The 26,619-nt window shown below is 45.9% G+C and overlaps 1 protein-coding gene across 1 annotated transcript; it reads left to right on the plus strand.

Moving 5' to 3' along the window:
* The first annotated feature begins 8,590 nt into the window (after positions 1-8,590).
* LOC124655518 lies at positions 8,591-9,538 on the plus strand. The gene has a single exon (XM_047194396.1). The coding sequence runs from the start codon at positions 8,591-8,593 to the stop codon at positions 9,536-9,538; it is 948 nt and encodes a 315-aa protein (XP_047050352.1).
* Positions 9,539-26,619: the final 17,081 nt, after the last annotated feature.

Here is a 26,619-nt window from a genome sequence, read left to right on the forward strand (position 1 = left end):
TACTCTTCTGTTCTCTATTTTCCAGGGTGTCCAGTATGATAGGATTATGATCAGAAACATCTCTGGAGATCTTATGTACAGTAACTAGAGGGAACATACTTTCCCCAATCATTATTCATCAGAAATCTGTCCAGCTTCTCCAGAGTAGGGTTTTCTTGATTGTTTGACCAAGTAAATTGACCACCAGACATCTCAATTTCTCTGAGTTCATATGTGTTAATGATTGCATTGAACATATCAGACCATTTGTTTCTTCTCATGACTTTATTCTTATCAGAGGAGAATCTCAAAATGTTAAAGTCACCACCTATCAACATAGGTAGATTTTGATTGCAACAAATGTCTCCTAATTCCACAACAAAATCTTCTTTGTGAGCATCCTGTGCAGCACCATAAACTAGCACAAGTTTCCACTTTCTCTGGATCTTCAAGTCCTGTAGGGTCACACTGATATAAAATCTTCCCATCACAGTGTCAAGGATATCAAATCTGGAATTCCTGAAGCCACCCAAAAATTCCACCAGTTCTCCCTATAGAGGGGATCCATTTCCAACATAATTGATTCGCAGGATCAATTCTTCTGAAAAAGGAGGAAGCATAATTTCTTTTGATAGTCTCCTGCAACCCAATGAAATCAAGTTGTTGTTCTCTGATAATATCTGACAGGAAGATGCTCATGCCCTTCTTCCTCACTCCTCTACAATTCAAGCTGGCACCTATCATAGATATTTTGGTTTTTCTTTTCCTAACCCGATCCAGTCACAATGCCACACACATGGTGATTATAGTAGTTCATGAAGGATGCTTCATCCACTATTATGTGCCACACTCAAGATGATATTTTAGTTCCATTTTAAATAGCACAAACATCACTAATCCCTGGAAAAAGATAGAAATAAATGGTAGAACATGATGGAGTTACTAGTTTCTGCACGCAAAATTGTTATAGAATATTATAGAAATAGAAAATAGTGAACCAACAATATTTATGAACAATTTTAATGAAATAGCAGAGTGGAAGAATAAGGAAATACGTGGAGAACAAGTTTGTAATACTCAGTTTCCTTATTTATGCGCTTTAAAAAAGGAAATGCGCAGTTTCCTTTTTTTTTTTTTTTTTTTTGAAATTGCGCAGTTTCCTTTTAATAAACGCGGGATGGATGGGATGGGCCGGCTCGGATTGCTGGCACATCAGCAAACATTCCTTGATGTTGTTGATCGGAAGATCGAAAACGCGTACAAAAATTCGGCATCTTCTTCAGTTTAAATCAAAGATTTCCCAGCCGCTCATACCAATCCATGCGTTTCTGCTTCTTCTTCACGCGCCCTAGCTCCGTGCGCTCCGATCCCATTCCCCATGGCGTCGCCGGCTCCTCCCCACCAGCCCATGCCCGGAAGCTCCTTCTACCCGCAGAACTACGACCTCCTAATGCGGTACCTACTCCCGAAGCTTGCCGCATCTCCGCTCCCCGCCTCCACCGAGCATTTCTTCCACGACGCGGACGTGTACGCCGACGACCCCGAGACGCTCACCTCCCGCTACCCATCCGGACCGGCGCGGGCTTACGGTGAGAGCAAAAACTGGTACTACTTCTTTTGCGCCGTGAAGCTTCAAACTACTTGTTAAGGAATTGCAAACCAAACTTGCTTCAAACAGGCAACGTGATTCATCCTACGTAAAATGTGACCATCATTTAATTAAATTCCAAGAAAAGTCGGAAGTTTTTATAGCCATATAGTCCACAAAGGATACAAAGGGCAAAAAAAAGGACAAAAAGAAAGATGAACATGACTGCAACAAAAGGACCGCACAACAGATTCAGTCTCATCCCTCCTTGACCCAACTTTGAACTTATTCCTTTCTTTTTTCGGTCCGAGCCTTCTGACAATGTTTGCACATTTTCTCATAACTCGGAACCACGATCAGCAAGTCAGCAACTCGGCATCACAAGCTTCGCAGCAAGACGATTCGTGTTAAGAAAATTGTACCATTGATAAAAATCCAGTTAGGAAGCCCTTATAGAATTTGTTTCTCGCAGATCATAAGGGCGAGCAGCAATGTAGAATCACATGATTCAAATCATGCATTGCAGCACTTGGTTCAATCAATAGGGAGTCAGCAAGGCGTTCCCCACGAACAAGGCAAACTGAGATAAATATAATCGTCAATGTGTCTAGGTCAACATTCGAAGAAATATATCTAAGCCTCCCCATGCCTGAAGGCCGATGAAAGACGAACACTTCTAGCCGATCATGAACATATTCACCAAAATACTAACAAATTGGGCGGAGAGGTTCATGTCACATGGAGCAAAGGACTCGCATAAAGTCTGTAGCTCAAGCATTGCCAGGCTATGCCATGAGGGTTTTCGAACTGTCAATTGGTTTTTGTAAACAATATGAGAAACTGATACTCGCCTTGGGGAAGATGCGCAGGGACAATGGAGAGTGCACTGGATGGCATGGGAGAATACGTTTTGCTGAATCCCACGAGAACCAAACCAGTAAACCACACACAAACACACACGAGAGAGCTAGAGCTGGAAGAAGATGACACAAAGAGACTCAGGTTTTGGCACAGTGTAAAACGAGACTGCATTTTCCGTTTGCCTTTCCTTTTACTCAGAGTACAACGAACGTGCCCAGCTAATCCGGGCTAAACTCATGCATCACGATCCTACTGATCCGCGCCATCCAATGGTTCGATCGTGCGCTGTGTGGACTAGGTAAACCGGGACTAAAACAACGCTAAAACCCGGCCCACCTCTAACTGCCTAAACTGACAGAAATCATATGTTGTCGACAACAGCCTGACGGCTACAGTGAACTGAGAAACTGAAACTAACTCTGAAACAAACTACACTAATGCACAAGGTTTATTCAAGAGAATATTACCAAGCTGAAAGGGAAAGGCGAGATTGGCTTCAGAGACATCAACCTCCTAAACCAGGCTTTACTCGCAAGACAAGCTTGGCGCCCGATTCACCGCCCCAAAAGCCTATGTACCAGAGCGATTAAGGCTAGATATTACCCCAACGAAAATATTCTCGACACTATTTTCGACTGGGACCAGCCCCCCGCTTGGAATTGAGTCGAGTTTGGTCTGGACTTACTCAAAGAAGGCACAATAAACTGCATTAGCAATGGTAGGAAAAATCAGATATTCAGAGACCCATGGGTACCAAGGAACTCTGACAGAAAGACTCACTTGAAAAACAATACCAGGGTAAACCAACTGATTATTGTGGGAACTAGTGGGCACCCTTAAAGGAACATGATCTTCACCGTTAGAAGCACATACCGTCTCGCCCTTGACCTAAATCACCGAAAACAAGATCAAGGCAGCTCCAGCTATGAACCAGACGGAAACCGCTCTATTTGGAACACCATGTGGAAAAGTAGCGTCCCCCCTAAAGTCCGCATCTTCGTGTGGAGAGTCGCCATGGACACACTTGCAACAAAGAAAAACAAATGGAGAAAAACTTTAGAAGTTGACAGCCGCTGCTCAATTTGCGGGAACGGTGAAGAAAATGCCTTCGACGCCACAATATCATGCACAAAAGCCAGGGCACTTCGTCACGAACTGAGGAAATGTTGGACTCCCACAGCTGAGCAAAATTTCTCCTATACTGGACGAGACTGGCTTCAGATCCTCCTGGTCTCCTAAACCAGACTGATGAAACAATGAGAGCTAAAACTATTGCTCTGGAGAGCATGGCACCTAAGAAACGATATCATCCACAATTTACGGCTCTATCATGTCTTCCAGTCCTACATCCGAGATTTTCAGGAAGAACAATGTAGGCAGCCTCAGATGAAGGGTAAGCAGTCTCTTTCGCAAAAAAAAAAAGATGAAGGGTGAAAGATTGCTGCACTAGCCACTTGAACCAAAAGTCTGAACTGATGGAAAGAGACTAGGCAGTGTATTTATATTCAACACTCTCTCATGTCTAGGCTATTTTAGTCCTTAGCGTGGGTTCGGTGTGGGCCGCAGAATCTTTTTTCTTTTTTTTTTAAACTACTTGAGCAGGGTCTTGAACTTGAGACCTCTTGGCTCTGATACCATGAAAGATTGCTGCACTAGCCAATTGAACCAAAAGTCCAAACTGATGGAAATAGACTAGGCAGTGTATTTATATTCAAGAAAGGGTAAGCAGCCTGCAATCGCCTCAAAAGTACCGCTGTCTGGACTCCGTCGTCGCCAGGATGGATTAAAGTGAACACCGGTGGCTCCTTGAACAAACAAAATGGCGATGGAGGTGGTAGTGCCGTCGTCCGTGACAGGGATAGTAATGTCCCGAACTCGGATCGTTGTTATCTACGGCACTGTGACAATGCAAATGAAGCAGAGGCAAGTGCAGCACTTCTGGGCGTCAGATTTTAAACATAAAGTCATATGGCCCGGCTTTATATATAAAGCCCCAACGGCTCGCGAAACGATCATACTACAGCATACATCCGAGTCTAAGACCTCACACACATAAATAACACATCACACAGACACAGTCTGAGACCTACAACACCAAGACCCAGCACTCTGGGCGTTAGATTGTTGTATCCTATGCCTCATCAAATGGTTATTGGGGAGGTCGACAGCTCTATCATTGCCAATGCCCTGAGATCGGATCAGCGCAACAGATCAAAACTGCGGACGATCATTGAAGAGGCAAAATCAATCCTAAAGACCAAGGAGGAGCACAAGATCAAAAACACTAGAAGAGAGAGAGCAAGCAAGGTGGCTGATGCCCTTGCTAAGTTAGCCAGGCCCACTAGCGATCGGTCTCTGAGAGATGAAATACGGATCAAGACTGGAGAATAACTTTCTAAGAGCGTGTCTAACATGCCCCGTATTTTTCTGCCCCTTAAAACGCGAGTAGAGGGCCTGTATTCACTTTTCGCCGGCCGAAAACTCGTCCGAGCTAGCAGACCCCGTATCCACACCCCGTAAAACAGAATACGGGGTCTGCTAGCTCGGACGAGTTTTCAACCCCTCAAAACAGGGTTTTTGATAAATTGGATATTAGAACCAACATAACATTCACATAAAATAAAAATTGTACATCACACAATAATCGTCATAATTATTACAATAATGTTTTTCGAAAATGTCAACAAATGTTCTAATGGAAGAATTAAACAAATAACAAATGTTTCACACATACAACAATAGGAAATGAATGTTTCACACATACAACAATAGAAAATGAATGTAATAACTCATTGGCCATGCAACTGTGGTGATCAATCAGATCTTGGGTGAGCTGGTGATGAGTCTCGGCATTTTCAATGCCTTGATGAGCTGCAAGAAAAGCTTCAATCCGATCAGGGTTCCTCTCGGGCTGCACTCGGGTGCCAACATTGTCATAGAAACATGGCAAGTTCAACCCTCTTTCATCTTCAATGATCATGTTGTGAAGAATCACACAACATGTCATGGTATCAACAAGAGTTTCCTTGTCCCAAAACCTTCCAGGACCCCGGACAATGGCAAACTTTGCTTACAAGACACCAAAAGCTCTCTCAATATCCTTGCGGCATGCCTCTTGATTTTTGGTGAAGCAAGCTTCCTTTCTTGTCAAAGCCTTGTCATTTTTCTCTTTTATGAACTTGACAAGAGTTGCATAGTTAGGGTAAGTACCATCTGTGAGATAGTACCCCATGGTGTACTCATTATTCATAACTTTGTAGTTACAAGTTGGTGCTTCACCCTTAACTAGTCTTGCAGACAAAGGGGATCTATTCAAGATGTTGATGTCGTTGAGTGTCCCCGGTTGAGTGTCCCCGGCAGTCCAAAAAAAGCATGCCAAATCCATAAGTCTTGCGAGGCCACAGCTTCAAGAACAATGGTAGCATCACGGCTTTTGCCACAATACATTCCATGCCATGCTTTTGGACAATTTTTCCATGTCCAATGCGTGCAATCCAAACTACCAAGCATCCCCGGCCACCCCCTCTTTTAATTGATCTCCATGAGCCTTTTCGTATCTTCCTCATTTGGAGCTCGGAGATACGTCTCTCCATACAACTTGATCACCATCTTGGCAAACATACGCACGCAATCCGTGGTTGTTTGTACACCAATGCGAAGGTACTCATCGGTATAATCTGCTGGTATACTGTGTGCAATCACCCTCATGGCGGCAGATTTTTTTTGATATGTGCTAAATCCCATGACTTGGGCAGCGTTTCTTCTTTGCTTGAAATAATCGCAATTTGCCTCGCAATCTCTGACGATTCTCTCGAACAAAGTCCTACGCATTCGGTACCTTCTACGGAAGAGGTGGGGAGGATAGGTCGGTACCTCGGCAAAATAATCTTGCATCAGCTGTTCGTGGCCGAGTGCGCGGTTCCGCGGAATGCACATACGCCCCATCACAGATCCTTTCCTCTGATCCAGCAGCTTGGCGCGGTCATCCATGTGCTTCATGCCGAACAGGAGCACATCATCTCCGTCTCGTCGTCGTTGAGCACCTCATCGAGGTCCGAATCGTCGGAATACGACGAGGACCAATCGATCAACGAATCCTCCAAATCCTCCATGTGCACATCCTCCGAAGCCATCTACCACGGTGAAGCATACATCAGCCCCCAAACACGTCCATTTTACCGGCGACAACTAAGAAGAACGCGGTGGAACACTCACCGGCGAAAACGGTGGAGAAGACCGCGGCGGGGGTGCGGCGGCGCGCGCGGAGGAACGCAGATCTTCGGCGGGGGTGCGGCAGAGGTGCGGCGGGCGTGGACGCAGCGTGGCGCGGCTCGGCGGGCGGTGGAGGGGGGCGGATCTGACGGATTCCGGCGGCGGCGCGCGGGTGGCTGTGGCGGCGGCGCGGGGGAAAACGGGTGGGGGAAACTGAAATGTCCGCGCGCGTTTTCTAAAATGGGATACTGGTTTGGCCCTCTATCCCCGCTCCCATCCCGCACAAGTAGGGGGCGAAGACCCGCCCCGTAATCGAAACCAGGAAAAATCGACGTGGAGGCTAGACGGCCGGGTAGAGCCCAAACCCGTATTTCGGCGGTTATTATATGAGTTTGGCTCTTTTAAGGGGTCTGTTAGACATGCTCTAAGAGCATCTCCAACAGGCGCGCAAAATTTCGGCACGCTATACCTCCCTTCCGACGCGCTGTAAACGTTTGCCGCGCGCTTGGCCGAACTTTGTCCCGCCGGACGCGCCAAAATGCAGCGCGCGCGCGGGCGGTAAAATTGGACCTCATTCGGACGCGCCAAAATACAGCGCGCGCGGCCACGCGAACGGCTAGTTTAATCGTATATCGTTTGAAATGGATCGAACAAATCAAATAAATTATGAAAATTTAACTGAAAATTTCGAAATATATTAAAAGTTCAAGAAATACCAACATTTTATTTAAACTAAACTAATCTACTCGGAGTCCTCCCACTCGAAGTCCGACGATCCGCTAGTCGGAGTCGTGTCGGAGACCGGAGTGGTCGTCCACTCAAAGGAGGAGGAGGAGGTGGGCATGTTCGTCGACGGTCCGGCGCCTCTCTTCTTCTCCTCCGCCCTCTTCGCCCTCCGCGCCGCCTTCTCCGCCCTCTCCGCCTTCCTCGCCGCCGACTCAGAACGGCGCCTGTCGCGGTCGGCCTTCTTCTTCGCCGCCTCCTTCGCCTTGTGCTCCTTCTTCTGCGCGTAAAATGCTTCCATGGCGGCGACGTCCTCCGAGAACGCGCGCACCCACTCAAGGCGCAGGCGCTCGTCCTGCTCCGCCACGCGCAGGCGCTGCTCGAGCTCGCGGGCGTGCCGCCGCTGCTCGGTCGTGACGGCCGGCGATGGCGGCGCGAGCATCTCCGCCTGCTCGCACGTCCAAACGTCGTTGAAGTTCATTTGGCAGCGGGACCGATCGAGGCGCCAGGCGACGGCGTCGTAGGCCCCCGCCGCCTCGTGCGCGGTGTCGAAGGTTCCGAGCCGAATCCGCTCCTCGCCGGAGCGGACCTCCGTGTCGAAGCGGCCGCTCGGCCGCGCGCGGACGCCGCGGTAGCCGGAGGCGGAGCGGCGGCGCGGAGGCATCTTGCCGGCGGAGGCGGAGTGTCGGCGCGGGAGGTAGACACACGGTGGAGAGAGGGAGAGAGAGACGGAGGTGGAGACACGCGGAAACTTGGTGTGCGCGCGTCGCTTCGCCTTTATAGCGTGCGCGGTAGCCGACGCGGCAACTTTCCCGCGCGGGATGGCGCAAAAGCGCGGGCGCGGCAAAGATTTTACCGCGCGCCTTTTTCCCGCATCCGCTGGGGTTCGCGTGGGCGTCCGCGGGCGCAAACTGGCGGTTTTTTTTTGCTGCTCGCGTTTTGCCGCGCCTGTTGAGATGCTCTAATACTCAGTTTCCTTATGTATGCGCTTTAGAAAAGGAAATTCGCAGTTTCCTTTTGGAAAACTAATGGGATGGCCGGCTCGGGTTGCAGGTACCTCGGCAAACATTCCTTGATGCGAAAACGCGTCGAAAGAACGCGCCATCTTCTTCAGTTTAAATCGAAGATTTCCCAGCCGCTCCCATACCAATCCATCCCAATCTGCGCTTCTGCTTCTTCTTCACGCGCCCTAGCTCCGTGCGCTCCGAGCCTCCGATCCCAATCCCCATGGCGTCGCAGGCTCCTCCCCACCAAACCATGCCCGGAAGCTCCTTCTACCCGCAGAACTACGACCTCCTAATGCGGTACCTACTCCCGAAGCTTGCCGCATCTCCGCTCCCCGCCTCCACTGAGCATTTCTTCCACAACGCGGACGTGTACGCCGACGACCCCGAGACGCTCACCTCCCGCTACCCATCCGGGCCGGCGCGGGCTTACGGCGAGAGCGAAAACTGGTATTTCTTTTGCCCCGTGAAGCCCACGATCGCCCGCGACGGCCGCAAGCCCCGGATCGTCGGCGGCGGCAAGGGTACCTGGAAAGCCGAGAGGGGGGAAGCGGTCGTCGACCCATCCTCGGGCGACACCGTCGGCCGCCTGGAGAGGTTCACCTATGTGCCCAAGCCCAAGGAAGCAGGAAAGCGGCCCGAGTGGCTCATGGTGGAGTTCAGTCTGGATCAGCAACTCGTCGGTGGCGAGGAAGAACCAAGAACCGTGCTTTGCAAGATCTATCGCAGCCCTCGATTCCTCAGTTCCGTGTCCAAATCTTTGGCTTCATCAGCGTCCGCGCGCAAGTGCAAGAGGAAGGCGGCCGACGAGCTCCTGGCGTCTCCACGCAAGGCCATCAAGGCCACCGACGAATCATCTCCGGTCAGGCGGCAGCTCCTCTTTCCTTCTCCTACCGCACCAATTCAGCAGGCACCAATTCTGGAGGACGATGAAGCCTTTCTTGGCGACGACCAATTCTGGAGCGAGCACTACCGCATCGGCGAGCTCTCCAATCCCGCGCCAAATCGCCCGGTCCAAGTCGACGACTTGGGCGAGCAATTCTGGAGTGGACTGCCCCAGCTCAATGGTGGCGAGCCTCCTGCTCCTTGGAGCTGCTCAATGATGACGGCTGCATCGACTCCATTGTGCGGTGGAAGAGACTTCTTCTGGAATTCGATTGCCACTCTCTGAATCTCGTCTCTGCTGAATGCTGATCAAGGCTGACGGATGACCCAGTCTGGCTGCTCCGCTTTTGCTGTACCAAGGCAGAACACGATTTGAGTTGAGTACCTGCACAAGATTGGTGCATTAGCGGAAGGATAGTTCGAACGTCATCATTAGTTTGGATAGAGTGTTTAACATCTGAAGTTTAGTAGTCGCAGTAGTTTGTTCACCCTTGTGATGTGCTGTTCTGTAAACTATAGTTGTATTCAGATTTTACTTTCCGAGTATTTAACCCTTGTGAGAGTGTCACTAAAATATTGCTTTTCTGTTAAAATTGTGTGTAATGGCTGCATTTACATATATAACTGTCTAATCTGTTACTTCCATTGCAATTTGGACAGAAAATCATCAAACTGTTTGGTAAGAAATTGCAAACCAAACTTGCTTCAAACAGGCAACATGATTCATCCTAAGTAAAATTATATACAGTAATTGACAACAAATTCATATGGTTCAAGAAGGAATGGAGCATGGAATCCAAAAATTGTAGAGCTTCACTGGAAACGCGACCATCATTTCGTTAAATGGCAAGAGAACTCGGAAGTTTTTACAGACAAAAAGAAAGAGGAACACGACTGCGACAAAAGGACCTACCACAAGAAATTCAGTCTCACCACTCTTGACCCATCTTTCAACTGATTCCTTCTGTTCTCTTCTCGGTCCGAGCCCATAGCTTTTGTTTGACAATGTTTGATTGTTTGTACATATTCTCATAACTCAGAACCGCAATCAGCAAGTCAGCATCACAAGCCAGCAACAAGATTCGTGTTACAGAAATTGTACCATTGACAAAAATCCAGTCGGGGAGCTTTATAGAATTCCTTCTCGTAAAATCATAAGGGCGATCAGCAATGCAGCATCACACGAGCTTGCTTCAATCAATAGGGTGGCCAACATTGTAGAGCATCACTAGAGCTGTGATCATCTGTTGTGCAGGAGAACAAGTACGGGAGCAACTGACTTGTTATTCATTTCAAACTTGCATCTCACCCATGTAGAAACAGGCAAGCTTGTTCCACCCTACACGCAAGAAAACAAAGAAGATACTCAGTCTTAAAGGATATTGATCGAAGTATAGTGCTGAATTGTAATATTCTGATGACATGATACAAACAAAGTATATAACAGATAGACATTTTGGAAATCACCAATCACTGAAAAATCTAATAGAGAGAAATCACTTTAAAATAATATTAGCAGTTTGCTAACTGACTATTGTTAGAGATGTATATCCCTCTGTATACTGTACTGTATATCCCATTTGATGGTGCGTGGTGCCGAGCCCCTCTGTTTCGGCGATAGAATGGCAGGTATTTACACATGTATGGCCGTATGCAGTGCGAAAGTCAATGTTCACGAACAATATATTTATTTGTTACTAATGGAAAAAAATGGGCCTGCCCAAGATATCAGCTCGCAAATCACATGGGGGACTTCGAAAACACGAGAGCATCACACAACAACCTCTTTCAAACTTCCAAGGCTTTCCACCTTGCAAAATTTTCCATTATCCTTATTTTTGAAAGATCAACAACATTCTTGTTGTGCAGTGTAAGGCATCCAAGAATTATGTGCCCCAAATACAATGTTATGTATCAACTGATAATTATAGTTTTCCAAGACAATACGTTCCGATTTATATACAAGTTGGTGCTAATAAAAAGAGGCACGGAACCATCCCTGTTGTTCCATCTTCAGATATGGTTTCTGCACAACAGATCAAAAAGAAGTTCCCAGTTTCGTTTCTACAGAACAAGTAAAGAATCTGTAAAAGAGTAAGATACATATATTTGGTTTAGCTGATTACACAATTGATCCTCGAAATTCCCCGGATGTGATTTTCTCTCAGAATTAAATGCACAAGATACATGGGCATCCATTTCCGTGACAGATTGAATCAAAGTGGCCTCCACCGGCCATCCTTCCACTATGAAGCTACACAAAAAGCTCTGATATTTTCTTTGTGCTTAATTTTGTAAATTGGCTGTTAACAACTTTCCATAGCAATCTGAGAAATTTACATTATTTAGTTGAAGCACCAACCAATAATTTCTACAACCTGTAATGATACCAAATATTGCTCCAGCAAAAAGGATTAGGGAGCGGGGGAAATGTCGGCCATGCAAAGAAAAATCAAACAGTGGTATATGTTGGAAGACATGACAGTACACTCTTTTTGCTGAAGCAAATGGCTGAAATGAACTATGTAAATCGAGCTTCACAGAAATGCCGTAAGTATATGTCTGAACGCCACTTTGATTAAATAGGAAGCTCCAGAAATCACATCACCATTTATTCTCAAATGTAAGCACACAACAATTGCTATGAGATAAAGTATAATAAATCAGACTAACATATTAGATACGAATACCAATACACCACCACAACGATTACTCCCAAAACTTAAGATGTGATTGGTATTCTATCGAGAATTCCAGATGGAGGCAAGGCGGCAGATTGGATTTAGCATTCACCTGCGTTAGCCTTCCATGGAGTGCCATGAAGCCTTGAGCCTGTAGCACCCATGCAATGTGGTGCACGGCCCACCCTGTGCGTTACAGTACCTTGGCGATTATTCTTTGTCATAATTTTATTTTAGTTTGTGCAACCTATTTATCGCTTATCAGCGATGGGTAATAACAGTCGCACGCAGTTGGACATGGTGGGCTACTGGGCTGCGGCCCATTAGGTTTCCGGTTCTTCGGTAGTTATCCGGTTTTCTGGTTTCGTTTTCTCTTCTTCGGTTGTTCGCTAGGTTTTTTATTTTTTTCAGTTTCTGGTTCTTCAGTTTTCATTTTTTAACATTCTTAAATTTTAAAGATTTTTGAACCATAAACATTTTATTTTCTGAGCATAAAATATTTTGAGCAAAATTTTTTTGGAAAAAATAAAATTTGAGCGAAAATTTTATTGAACAAATAATATTTTGACCAAAAAGATTTGAGGCGAAAATTTAATGAAAAAAAAAATTTGAACAAAAAAATTGTTCAAAATTAATTTTTGCTCAGATTCGGAATTTTAAACTTTTGCTCAGATTTGAAATTTATTTATATTAAAAAAATTCTCATATTAGGGAAAAATTCGAAAAATATTGTCCATGCTAGGATTCAAGCCTAAGTCTTCACCAAAGCTATCGATTGTTAGAGCATCTCCACTCGTCCCCCCGAGGAGGCCCCCGGCGAGCGTTTTTTCCATCCGGACGGCGAAATTCGGCCCAGTCGCGCCCCCGGTTCCTCGTTTTCGTCCGGATTTGGGCCTAAATTCATCCGGCGATCCCACGCCCCCGGCCCCCGGGAGCTCTCGGGGACTCCGGACGAGTGAAAAGCGGGGAAGGGCCCGATCTGTCGGTGACTCGACGCACGAACCCCACCGCCACGTCGCTCAAAATCTCCCCCACCCTCGTATCTCTCTCGCCGCTGGCACCACCCCGCCGGCTTGTTGCCCAGATTGCGCCGCCCCTCCTTCCCCACCTGCCTATATTCCGCCGTGTTTGGACGACGGCCTATCTGGCTGCTCTTCCGCCGGCCTGTTTTCCGGCCTGCTTGCTCGTCGTCGCTCGCGGCTCGGGTTGCCTCGACACTTATTTTGTGGGGAAGGAGTGGCGGCGCAAGCATCCGGTTCCTCTGGCTGAGCAACAAGCACCATATGAGAGAGAGGGTCCTCTTGCACAGCCTAATCACCAGGTGCCTCCATCATGGGCCGCCTTCATTGCTATGCGCCAGGAGATTCGAGACTCTACAATGCACCAGCTGCCGCAAGATGATCCGGTGGAGCACATATGGAGGCTCCGAGGCAACGCCAACGCCGACGCCAATTAGTCCGTCTTAATTTGTTTGAAAAATTGTGAAATTTGTGTGCTTCATTTGTTTCAGCACTTGTTAAACATTGTCTCGTTATCGCCGAATTTGTTTCGAGCAATTTTCGTCCTCTTGTTTGCCCAACTTGTTAAATTTTATGTTGAATTTGTTTGAAATATGTCAAATGGTCGAGGTTGGGGGTTTCCTGCCGGGGGGACGGCTGGAACTTCGGCGCTCCCCACGCCAAATCTTCATCCAATCCGGACGAAAATTTCGCCAGATTTGGGCGTGAGGAGCGCCAACGAGTGGGGATGCTCTTATAGCCATTAGACTACAGCCAGAATCTGCTACATGTTGAAGAAAGTATGATACTATTTCTTTTCCGCCAGTGAGTAGCCTAATGGGTAGGCCCACGCGTGATTATCTTCAGGCGATGCGTACAAAGCAACACTAACAGGCGATGTCATCAGCGCGACATTTAGATTAGTCACAATGGGAAGTATCATACACTAGTATCATGCACATGATACTAGTTTATGATACTAACCCCACAATGCATAGTATCATAAGATAGTATCATAGTATCATCATATTTAATGTTTTGTAGAATCTCAATGCAAATATGTGTACATGATGTGTTTGCCATTAAGTTTTCTAATTTTACGTGCTATGATACGGTATCATATTATGATACCACTCTCATCTCTCACCTCATTAATTGGTGTGCCACATCAGATTTTTGCCAACATGGCATGCATGATACTACTTATGATACTCCTATTGTGGCTAGTCTTATAGCCCATTCTGCGAAGGAGGAAAGAATGTTGGAATAGTTAGTAAAGGTTAAGCAGGGTGGAACCTAGTCACCGCTCAATGCGACCCCAACGGTCGGGGCCGCTGAGGCAAAGATTGGTTGGGCCGGCCAGAGGGGCTGGGGAACTTCTGGTTTTTTTGTTTTGGCTATTTTTTTGGTTTTTCGCTGGGTTTATAGGGGCTTGCTGCTTGTTTTTCCTTCTAGGTTTTCTTCGGTTTTTCATTTTTCCTGTTGCGCCCAGGTCCGCTCCTCTCTGTCCACTATCATCCTCCGTTTTGCGAACATGACTAGATTATGAAAATATATAAAAAAATATGGAAAATTTCAAAAAAATGTTATGAAAATTGTTCCAATTTTAAAATATTCAGATTTAAAAAATATTTAAAATAAAAAATTGTTCAAAGCTGAAAATTGTTTAAATTTGAAAATTGCTCGAACAATAATTGTTCAAAACAAACCGAAAAAAGAAAGAACCAGCGAAGAACTGTGAAAAAACAGAGCCAACCGGTAGAAACTAAAACAGAAGATTCTAGAACCTTCTCGAAACCGAAAAAAACCCGGACGCGTAGGATACTGGCTACCAGGGCACGGCACACGAAGCCAACCTACGTGAGCAGGGCGTATATTGTGTCCCGCTAAGAGCATCTCCAACAGACGCTGTAAAATCTGGCGCTGTAAACCGGCGATTCGGCGCGCTGTATATCGCTAGCGCGCGTGTTAGCGAATTTTCTCGCGGCAGAGGCTTTATTTTGCAGCGCGCGTTGCCGGGCGAAAAACGCACCTCCGATAGAGGCTCTATTTTGCAGCGCGCGCGTGGCACAAACTGCTAATCCGACCGTTTTTTGAAAATTTAAATCAAACAAACTATGAAAATTTGATCGAAAATACGAATATATTTTAAAAGTTCAACGATACAATGCGACATATAGAACTTCTAACTACTCGTCCGACTCCCAATCGAAGTTCGAGCTGCTCGGAGTCGTCTCCGACACCGGCGTCGTCGTCCGCTCGAAGGAGGAGGAGGAGGAGAGGACGATGGTCGACGGCCCTGCGCCGTTCTTCTTTTGCTCCTCCTTCCTCGCCGCCTTCCTCGCCGCGGACTCGGCGCGGCACTTGTCGTGGCTAGTTTTTTTCTTTGCCTTCGCCGCCGCCTTCTCCTCCTCCTTCTGCTCCTTCTGCGCGTAGAAGGCCGTCATGGCGGCGACGTCCTCGGGGAAGCGGCGCACCCATTCAAGGCGCAGCGCCTCATCGCGCTCGGCGATGAGAAGGCGCTGCTCCAGCTCCCGCTGTCGGCGCTGTTGCTCCCGCGTGATCACCGGCGGCGGCGGCGCGAGCATCTCCGCCTGCTCCCTCGTGAACACGTCGTGGAAGTTCATTGCGCGGCGGGAGCGGCCCAGCCGCCACGCGACGGCGTCGTACGCCCGCGCCGCCTCGTGCGCCTTGTCGAACGTGCCGAGGCGGATCCGCTCCTCGCCGGAACGGATTTCCGCGTCGAATCGGCCGCTCGGCCGCGCCCGAACGCCGTGGTAGCCGGAGGCGGGGCGGCGGCGCGGAGGCATCTTCGCGCGGAGGCGGAGCTGACGACGGCGGAGGAGCGTGGAGGCGGAGCGGCGCGGGAGGGAGAGAGGTGGGGAGACAGCCGGATGCGTGGGAGGGATGGCAGTTGGCCGCTTTCGCGCGTGGCGTGTTTATAGCGCGCGCGGCAGCGCACGCGGCAAATATCCCGCGCGCGATAGCGCGAAAGCGCGCGGGCGGCAAAAACTTTAGCGCAGGCGCCGTTTTCCCACCTCCGCTGGAGCAGCGTGGCAGCGCCCGCGCGCGGCAAACCGGCGGTTTTTTTGCCACGCGGTCTTTTACAGCGTCTGTTGGAGATGCTCTAATGGGCGGGAAATACGGATTCACGTTGTTTCGCCACTGAGATGCAAAGTAAGTGATAAATCATGACTACGAAAATAACAAATAAACTAATCATGCAGACTAGTAAAGTAGATGAACAGATCACATCTAAACAAGATAAACTGATCGCATCTACCACACAAACTAGAAGAAGAAACTCTAACAGAAACTGAAAGAGAGACGACAAGATCACATACTTTGAAGCAGCGTCGTTGTCGCCCATGTTGAGGTTGCCGAAGAAGTCGTTGAGGTCCGGGAAGAAGTTGTCGGTGTGAAGGAACTCGTCGTCCGATGACGACGTCATGATGCTAGTAGTCGCGCCGGAGCGCTCCCCAAAAACCTGATTGCCCCTCACCCGTACAGGTTCACGAGAGGCAGGGTTTCGGAGGCCTACTGTCCCGGCAGTCGGTGCACGCCGACGGACGGGATGAGGAAGATGAAGGGGGCGGCGCAATGAACTGGAAACAGGTAGTCGCGTATGCGTCTAGTTACGACGGCTAGGGTTTGATACGTCTCCGACGTATCGATAATTTCTTATGTTCCATGCCATATTATTGATGATACCTACATGTTTTATGCACACTTTATGCCATATTCGTGCATTTTCTGGAACTAACCTATTAACAAGATGCCGAAGAGCCAGTTCCTGTTTTCTGCTGTTTTTGGTTCCAGAAATCCTAGTAAAGAAATATTCTCGGAATTGGACGAAATCAACGCCCATGTCCCTATTTTTCCCGGAGCCTTCCAGAACACCCGAGAGCCGCCAGAAGGAAGCCCTGGGGGCCCCACACCACACCCTGGCGCGGCCAGAGGGGGGGCCGCGCCGCCCTATGGTGTGGGCCCCCGAGCCCCTCCGAGGCTGCCCTTCCGCCTATTTAAAGCCTCCGTCGAAAAAAACCACGATACGGAAAACCTTCCGGAGCCGCCGCCATCGCGAAGCCAAGATCCGGGGGACAGGAGTCTCCGTTCCGGCACCCTGCCGGAGCGGGGAAGTGCCCCCGAAGGCTTCTCCATCGACACCGCTGCCATCTCCACCGCCATCTTCATCACCGCTCGTTGCTCCCATGAGGAGGGAGTAGTTCTCCATCGAGGCTCGGGGCTGTACCGGTAGCTATGTGGTTCATCTCTCTCCTATGTGCTTCAATACAATAATCTCATGAGCTGCCTTACATGATTGAGATTCATATGATGATGCTTGTAATCTAGATGTCATTATGCTAGTCAAGTGAGTTTTACTTATGTGATCTCCGGAGACTCCTTGTCCCACGTGTGTAAAGGTGACAGTGTGTGCACCGTGTGGGTCTCTTAGACTATATTTCACAGAATACTTATTCACTGTTATGAAGAGCGTAGTGAAGTGCTTATTTATATCTCTTTATGATTGCAATGTATTTTGTATCACAATTTATCTATGTGCTACTCTAGCAATGTTATTAAAGTAGTTTTATTCCTCCTGCACGGTGTAATGGTGACAGTGTGTGCATCCGTGTTAGTACTTGGTTTATGCTATGATTATGATCTCATGTAGATTATGAAGTTAACTATTGCTATGATAGTATTGATGTGTATTATTCCTCCTACATAGCATGAAGGTGACGAGTGTGCATGCTATGTTAGTACTTGGTTTAGTCGAATTGATCTTTCATGCACTCTAAGGTTATTTAAATATGAACATTGAATTGTGGAGCTTGTTAACTCCGGCATTGAGGGTTCGTGTAATCCTACGCAATGTGTTCATCATCCAACAAGAGAGTGTAGAGTATGCATTTATCTATTCTGTTATGTGATCAATGTTGAGAGTGTCCACTAGTGAAAGTCTAATCCCTAGGCCTTGTTCCTAAATATTGCTATCGCTGCTTGTTTACTTTTTATCTGCGTTACTACTCGTTGCGTTACTACTGTCTGCGTTACTACTGCTTGTTTATCGTCCCGGGCAAAGCACTTTTCTGGTGCCGTTGCTACTACTTATTCATACCACCTGTATTTCACTATCTCTTCGCCGAACTAGTGCACCTATTAGGTGTGTTGGGGACACAAGAGACTTCTTGCTTTGTCGTTGTAGGGTTGCATGAGAGGGATATCTTTGACCTCTTCCTCCCTGAGATCGATAAACCTTGGGTGATCCACTTAAGGGAAACTTGCTCGCCGTTCTACAAACCTCTGCTCTTGGAGGCCCAACACTGTCTACAAGAATAGAAGCTCCCGTAGACATCAAGCACTTTTCTGGCGCCATTGCCGGGGAGGAAAGGGAAAAGGCACTCATACTCCGGTCTCAGGTAAAGTACTTTTCTGGCGCCGTTGTGTGTGTGCTCGAAGCTATTTCCTTTAGATCCTGCAATTGCATCTTTTTGTTTCTTGTTTACACTAGTTTGGCATAATGGACAACAATGAGCTTCTTATTCTATTTCCTGATTTAAGACATGGATGGTTTGATGCGAAAATTAAAAAACCTATGAAATCTTATTTGCATGCTTGGTAGTAATATTAGTATGAACGCTTTGAACACCATTGTTGATAATAATATAGAAAGTTCTAAGCTTGGGGAAGCTGGTTTTCATGATCTTTTTAGTCCCCCAAGCATTGAGGAGAAAATTTTCTTTGATGATACTTTGCCTCCTATATTTGATGATGAGAATAATAATGATAGCTACTTTGTTGAATTTGTTCCCACTACAACTAATAAAATTGATTATGCCTATGTGGAGAGTAATAATTTTATGCATGAGACTCATGATAAGAATGCTTTATGTGATAGTTATATTGTTGAGTTTTCTCATGTTGCTACTGAAAGTTATTATGAGAGAGGAAAATATGGTTGTAGAAATTTTCATGTTACTAAAACACCTCTCTATGTGCTGAAATTTTTGAAGCTACACTTGTTTTATCTTCCTATGCTTGTTACTTTGCTCTTCATGAACTTGTTTATTTACAAGATTCCTATGCATAGGAAGCATGTTAGGCTTAAATGTGTTTTGAATTTGCCTCTTGATGCTCTCTTTTGCTTCAAATACTATTTCTTGCGAGTGCATCATTAAAACTGCTGAGCCCATCTTAATGGCTATAAAGAAAGAACTTTTTGGGAGATAACCCATGTGTTATTTTGCTACAGTACTTTGTTTTATATTTGTGTATTGGAAGTTGTTTACTACTGTAGCAACCTCTCCTTATCTTAGTTTTGTGTTTTGTTGTGCCAAGTAAAGTCTTTGATAGTAAAGTAAGTACTAGATTTGGATTACTTGCGCAGTTCTAGATTTCTTTCTTGTCACGAATCTGGGTCTACCTCCTCGTAGGTAGCTCGGAAAATTAAGCCAATTTACGTGCATGATCCTCGGATATGTACGCGACTTTCATTCAGTTTGAGCATTTTCATTTGAGCAAGTCTGGTGGCCTAATAAAATCCATCTTTACGGACTCGTTCTGTTTTGACAGATTCTGCCTTTTATTTCGCATTGCCTCTTTTGCTATGTTGGATGAATTTCTTTGATCCATTAATGTCCAGTAGCTTTATGCAATGTCCGAAGTGTTAAGAATGATTGTGTCACCTCTGAACATGTTAATTTTTATTGTGCACTAACCCTCTAATGAGTTGTTTCGAGTTTGGTGTGGAGGAAGTTTTCAAGGATCAAGAGAGGAGTATGATGCAATATGATCAAGGAGAGTGAAAGCTCTAAGCTTGGGGATGCCCGGTGGTTCACCCCTGCATATTCTAAGAAGACTCAAGCGTCTAAGCTTGGGGATTCCCAAGGCATCCCCTTCTTCATCGACAACATTATCGAGGTTCCTCCCCCGAAACTATATTTTTATTCCGTCACATCTTATGCACTTTGCTTGGAGCGTCGGTTTGTTTTTTGTTTTTGTTTTGTTTGAATAAAATGGATCCTAGCATTCACTTTGTGGGAGAGAGACACGCTCCGCTGTAGCATATGGACAAGTATGTCCTTAGGCTCTACTCATAGTATTCATGGCGAAGTTTCTTCTTCGTTAAATTGTTATATGGTTGGAATTGGAAAATACTACATGTAGTAATTCTAAAATGTCTTGGATAATTTGATACTTGGAAATTGTTGTGCTCATGTTTAAGCTCTTGCATCATATACTTTGCACCCATTAATGAAGAAACACTTAGAGCTTGCTAATTTGGTTTGCATATTTGGTTTCTCTAGAGTCTAGATAATGTCTAGTATTGAGTTTTGAACAACAAGGAAGACGGTGTAGAGTCTTATAATGTTTACCATATATCTTTTATGTGAGTTTTGCTGCACCGTTCATCCTTGTGTTTGTTTCAAATAACCTTGCTAGCCTAAACCTTGTATCGAGAGGGAATACTTCTCATGCATCCAAAATCCTTGAGCCAACCACTATGCCATTTGTGTCCACCATACCTACCTACTACATGGTATTTATCCGCCATTCCAAAGTAAATTGCTTGAGTGCTACCTTTAAAATTCCATCATTCACCTTTGCAATATATAGCTCATGGGACAAATAGCTTAAAAACTATTGTGGTATTGAATATGTACTTATGCACTTTATCTCTTATTAAGTTGCTTGTTGTGCGATAACCATGTTTACGGGGACACCATCAACTATCCTTTGTTGAATATCATGTGAGTTGCTATGCATGTCCGTCTTGTCCGAAGTAAGAGAGATCTACCACCTTAATGGTTGGAGCATGCATATTGTTAGAGAAGAACATTGGGCCGCTAACTAAAGCCATGATTCATGGTGGAAGTTTCAGTTTTGGACATATATCCTCAATCTCATATGAGAATAATAATTGTTGCCACATGCTTACGCATTAAAGAGGAGTCCATTATCTGTTGTCCATGTTGTCCCGGTATGGATGTCTAAGTTGAGAATAATCAAAAGCGAGAAATCCAAAATGCGAGCTTTCTCCTTAGACCTTTGTACAGGCGGCATGGAGGTACCCCATTGTGACACTTGGTTAAAACATGTGCATTGCAAAGATCCGGTAGTCCAAGCTAATTAGGACAAGGTGCGGGCACTATTAGTATACTATGCATGAGGCTTGCAACTTGTAAGATATAATTTACATAACTCATATGCTTTATTACTACCGTTGACAAAATTGTTTCATGTTTTCAAAATAAAAGCTCTAGCACAAATATAGCAATCGATGCTTTCCTCTTTGAAGGACCATTCTTTTTACTTTTATGTTGAGTCAGTTCACCTATCTCTCTCCACCTCAAGAAGCAAACACTTGTGTGAACTCGTGCATTGATTCCTACATACTTGCATATTGTACTTGTTATATTACTCTATGTTGACAATTATCCATGAGATATACATGTTACAAGTTGAAAGCAACCGCTGAAACTTAATCTTCCTTTGTGTTGCTTCAATACCTTTACTTTGATTTATTGCTTTATGAGTTAACTCTTATGCAAGACTTATTGATGCTTGTCTTGAAGTACTATTCATGAAAAGTCTTTGCTTTATGATTCACTTGTTTACTCATGTCATTACCATTGTTTTGATCGCTGCATTCATTACATATGTTTACAAATAGTATGATCAAGGTTATGATGGCATGTCACTTCAGAAATTATCTTTGTTATCGTTTTACTCGCTCGGGACGAGCAGGAACTAAGCTTGGGGATGCTTGATACGTCTCCGACGTATCGATAATTTCTTATGTTCCATGCCATATTATTGATGATACCTACATGTTTTATGCACACTTTATGTCATATTCGTGCATTTTATGGAACTAACCTATTAACAAGATGCCGAAGAGCCAGTTCCTGTTTTCTGCTGTTTTTGGTTCCAGAAATCCTAGTAAAGAAATATTCTCGGAATTGGACGAAATCAACGCCCAGGTCCCTATTTTTCCCGGAGCCTTCCAGAACACCCGAGAGCCGCCAGAGGGAAGCCCTGGGGGCCCCACACCACACCCTGGCGCGGCCAGAGGGGGGGCCGCGCCGCCCTATGGTGTGGCCCCCCAGGCCCCCTCCGAGGCTGCCCTTCCGCCTATTTAAAGCCTCCGTCGAAAAAAACCACGATACGGAAAACCTTCCAGAGCCGCCGCCATCGCGAAGCCAAGATCTGGGGGACATGAGTCTCTGTTCCGGCACCCTGCCGGAGCGGGGAAGTGCCCCCGGAAGGCTTCTCCATCGACACCGCTGCCATCTCCACCGCCATCTTCATCACCGCTGCTGCTCCCATGAGGAGGGAGTAGTTCTCCATCGAGGCTCGGGGCTGTACCGGTAGCTATGTGGTTCATCTCTCTCCTATGTGCTTCAATACAATAATCTCATGAGCTGCCTTACATGATTGAGATTCATATGATGATGCTTGTAATCTAGATGTCATTATGCTAGTCAAGTGAGTTTTACTTATGTGATCTCCGGAGACTCCTTGTCCCACGTGTGTAAAGGTGACGAGTGTGTGCACCGTGTGGGTCTCTTAGGCTATATTTCACAGAATACTTATTCACTCGTTATGAAGAGCGTAGTGAAGTGCTTATTTATATCTCTTTATGATTGCAATGTATTTTGTATCACAATTTATCTATGTGCTACTCTAGCAATGTTATTAAAGTAGTTTTATTCCTCCCGCACGGTGTAATGGTGACAGTGTGTGCATCCGTGTTAGTACTTGGTTTATGCTATGATTATGATCTCTTGTAGATTATGAAGTTAACTATTGCTATGATAGTATTGATGTGTATTATTCCTCCTACATAGCATGAAGGTGACGAGTGTGCATGCTATGTTAGTACTTGGTTTAGTCGAATTGATCTTTCATGCACTCTAAGGTTATTTAAATATGAACATTGAATTGTGGAGCTTGTTAACTCCGGCATTGAGGGTTCGTGTAATCCTACGCAATGTGTTCATCATCCAACAAGAGAGTGTAGAGTATGCATTTATCTATTCTCGTTATGTGATCAATGTTGAGAGTGTCCACTAGTGAAAGTCTAATCCCTAGGCCTTGTTCCTAAATATCGCTATCGCCGCTTGTTTACTTGTTTCTATGCGTTACTACTTCGCTGCGTTACTACTCGCTTGTTTACTGTCCTGGGCAAAGCACTTTTCCGGTGCCGTTGCTACTACTTATTCATACCACCTGTATTTCACTATCTCTTCGCCGAACTAGTGCACCTATTAGGTGTGTTGGGGACACAAGAGACTTCTTGCTTTGTGGTTGCAGGGTTGCATGAGAGGGATATCTTTGACCTCTTCCTCCATGAGATCGATAAACCTTGGGTGATCCACTTAAGGGAAACTTGCTGCTGTTCTACAAACCTCTGCTCTTGGAGGCCCAACACTGTCTACAAGAATAGAAGCTCCCGTAGACATCAGGGTTGCGCAAGGTCTTATATAGTGCGGTTCGGGAAGGTCGTGGGGCACAGCCCACATCCGAGTCGGCACAGCCACGATCCAGAAAAACCGGAAGGCAAAACGGCTGATAACGCGTCCGTTAATGACTCAAAATTGATTACACAATTAATTTCCCAAACAGCAAAAAGATAAGCTCGGCTCGGCTAGATTCCAGCAACCCGCGTCGTGACGTGTCGTGACGAGGCGAGGCGTGGCGAGGCGAGGCGGGCGGCGGAGGAGGAGGAGTGCGTGAGGGCTCTCTCTCTTCTCACTCACTTACTAGGACTAGAACAGCCCACCTTATATACCACTCCAACTCCCTCCCAACTAGCAATGTGGGACTAAACTTCAGCCCCCACTAGTGCTGCCACTGATTATTGGAATGGGCCATGTGAGTTTCAGAATTTGATAATGGGCCATGGGCCAAAGGCCAAATGCCCAAAATTCCAGCAATCCCCCACAAACTCTCATTGGCACTCATCAATAAGTTTTCCAGAACATTGTTTTATATACCGGTATGTCGTGGAGACTGTTAAGTTGAACTTCCACTTAAGGCTTCATATTACACTAGATTGAAACTTGGATAGTGGACTATGCCTTGAACTACAAGTTTTCTGCGCACTAGCTTCATACAAAACCTAGACCGATACTAGGCGGCCGCGAGGCTTCCTCGCGGTTTGGAGCTTATACATCATACTCCAGGGCCTTTCATGAGTTTACTAGAGAGCACCCAACTCTCATAGATTGCGACGTTTAACAATCGGACTCATATAGGTGTGTTCTTCAAAAGATGTTACGCAGGACAACATCTCTGCTAAAATAAGCTACTTAGGACACATTAAGATAATTATCAACCTGCCATGTAGATTAGGAGAGTATTGCATCTTACGGAGTGGTAAAATTGCTATAGGGATATATACTCTCCTCCCAGCTGACCAACAGCTTGTCTCCCAGCTCTTATTCACGGGATCTCCGATCACATAAAGTGGGTTACCACCGCGGGCAGCTCATAGTGTGGGTCTCATACCCATCTCCCTCGATGCATTTTCTATCACATTTCGTGATAGTCCCTTTGTGAAGGGGTCTGCCAGGTTTCTAGACGTATGGATATAATCCAACGCTATAACTCCGGAGCTTCTCATTTTCCCGACAGTTTTCAGTCTCCTCTTCACATGCCTTGATGACTTCATATTATCCTTAGAACTGTTTACTTTGACGATAACAGTTTGATTATCACAGTTCATAGGAATAGCGGGTATTGGTTTCTCAACCACAGGTAAGTCCATCAAGAGCTCACGAAGCCACTCTGCTTCAACTGTGGTTGTGTCTAATGCTGTGAGTTCTGCTTCCATAGTTGACCTCGTAATGATGGTCTGCTTGCAAGACTTCCAGGAAGCAACACCACCTCCAAGTGCAAACAAATAACCACTTGTGGCCTTAGTCTCATCAGCATCAGATATCCAATTTGCATTACTATAACCCTCAAGTACCCTTGGATACCCAGTATAGTGAATGCCATAACTCGCAGTGCCTTTCAAATAGCGCAAAACTCTTTTAAGAGCATGCCAATGAACATCTCCAGGTCTAGACACAAAACGGCTGAGTTTACTTACGAGCAAAGGAGATGTCAGGCCTCGTGGCGCCGGCTAAATACATAAGCGAGCCAATGATCTGCGAATGTCGCAATTGATCTCTAGCAATTCTTTTATTCTTACGAATTATCACACTAGGATCATAAGGCGTTGGAGAAGATTTACTGTCGCTATACCCGAAGCGACTCAGGATCTTTTCCACATAGTGGGACTGAAGCAATGTAATCCCACCATCCTCATCCTTCAGCAACTTGATGTTTAAGATCACATCAGCTACTCCCAAGTCCTTCATCTCAAAACAACGAGATAGGAACTCCTTGACCTCCTTAATCACAGTAAGGCTGGTCCCAAATATCAATATGTCATCGACATAGAGACAAAGAATAACTCCCTCGCCCCCACCATGGTGATAGTATACACACTTATCAGCTTCATTTACAACAAAGCCTTCAGCGGTTAAAGTTCTTTCAAACTTCTCATGCCACTGCTTAGGTGCTTGCTTAAGCCCATACAAAGACTTCAGTAATTTACACACCTTTCCTTCTTGACCATCTACCACAAATCCATCAGGCTGCTCCATATAAATTTCCTCTTCAAGTTCTCCATTTAGGAAGGCAGTCTTAACATCCATTTGATGAACGAGAAGACCATGTGAGGTAGCCAAGGATAGTAGCACTCGAATGGTGGTCAATCTGGCAACATGTGAGTATGTATCAAAGAAATCTTCACCTTCTTTCTGGGTATAACCCTTGGCCACAAGACGTGCCTTGTACTTTTCAATAGTACCATCAGGCCTAAGCTTTTTCTTGAACACCCATTTACACCCTACAGGTTTGCACCCATAAGGACGAACAGTAATTTCCCAAGTTCCATTGGCTAAGATGGAATCCATCTCGCTACGGACAGCTTCCTTCCAGTAGCCAACATCCAGAGATGCATAGGCTTCTGAAATAGAAGTGGGAGTGTCATCCACGAGGTACACAATGAAGTCATGTCCAAAGGACTTTGCGGTCCTCTCGTCTCTTGCTCCTTTTGGGAGCTTCATTGTCATCCTCCACGGGATTATCAAAGTGTTCTATAGCCATGGTAGGTTCGGGAAATAATTCCCGAGTAGATGAACTGGGCATCTCCTGAATTGATGAGCTAGACGTTTCTTTCATAGGAAAGATGTCCTCAAAGAAAGTCGCATCATTCGACTCCATAATTGTACCAACATGCATGTCGGATACCTCAGATTTTACTATCAAAAATCTGTAGCCAATGCTATGAAATGCATATCCTAGAAGAACACAATCCACGGTTTTTGGTCCAAGCTTGCGCTTCTTGGGTATCGGCACATTAACTTTCGCCATACAGCCCCAAGTTCGTAGGTAAGAGAGTTTCAGCCTTTTCCTTTTCCATTCCTCAAACGGGGTAATGGTTTTATTCTTTGTGGGGACACGGTTTAGGACATGACATGCAGTCAATATCGCCTCCCCCCACCATGCCTCGGAGAGACCCGCTGTATCTAATATGGCGTTGATACATCTTCAACGTACCTATAATTTCTGATGTTCCATGCTTGTTTTATGACAATACTGATACGTCCAATTTGCATCACTATTTT

The sequence above is a fragment of the Lolium rigidum genome, chromosome 1 (assembly GCF_022539505.1).
Source record: "Lolium rigidum isolate FL_2022 chromosome 1, APGP_CSIRO_Lrig_0.1, whole genome shotgun sequence".
Taxonomy (NCBI): Eukaryota; Viridiplantae; Streptophyta; class Magnoliopsida; order Poales; family Poaceae; genus Lolium; species Lolium rigidum.

Bases quoted from the DNA above. Each gene is read 5' to 3' on its own strand.
- LOC124655518 (XM_047194396.1), top strand. From the start codon at position 8,591: ATGGCGTCGCAGGCTCCTCCCCACCAAACCATGCCCGGAAGCTCCTTC.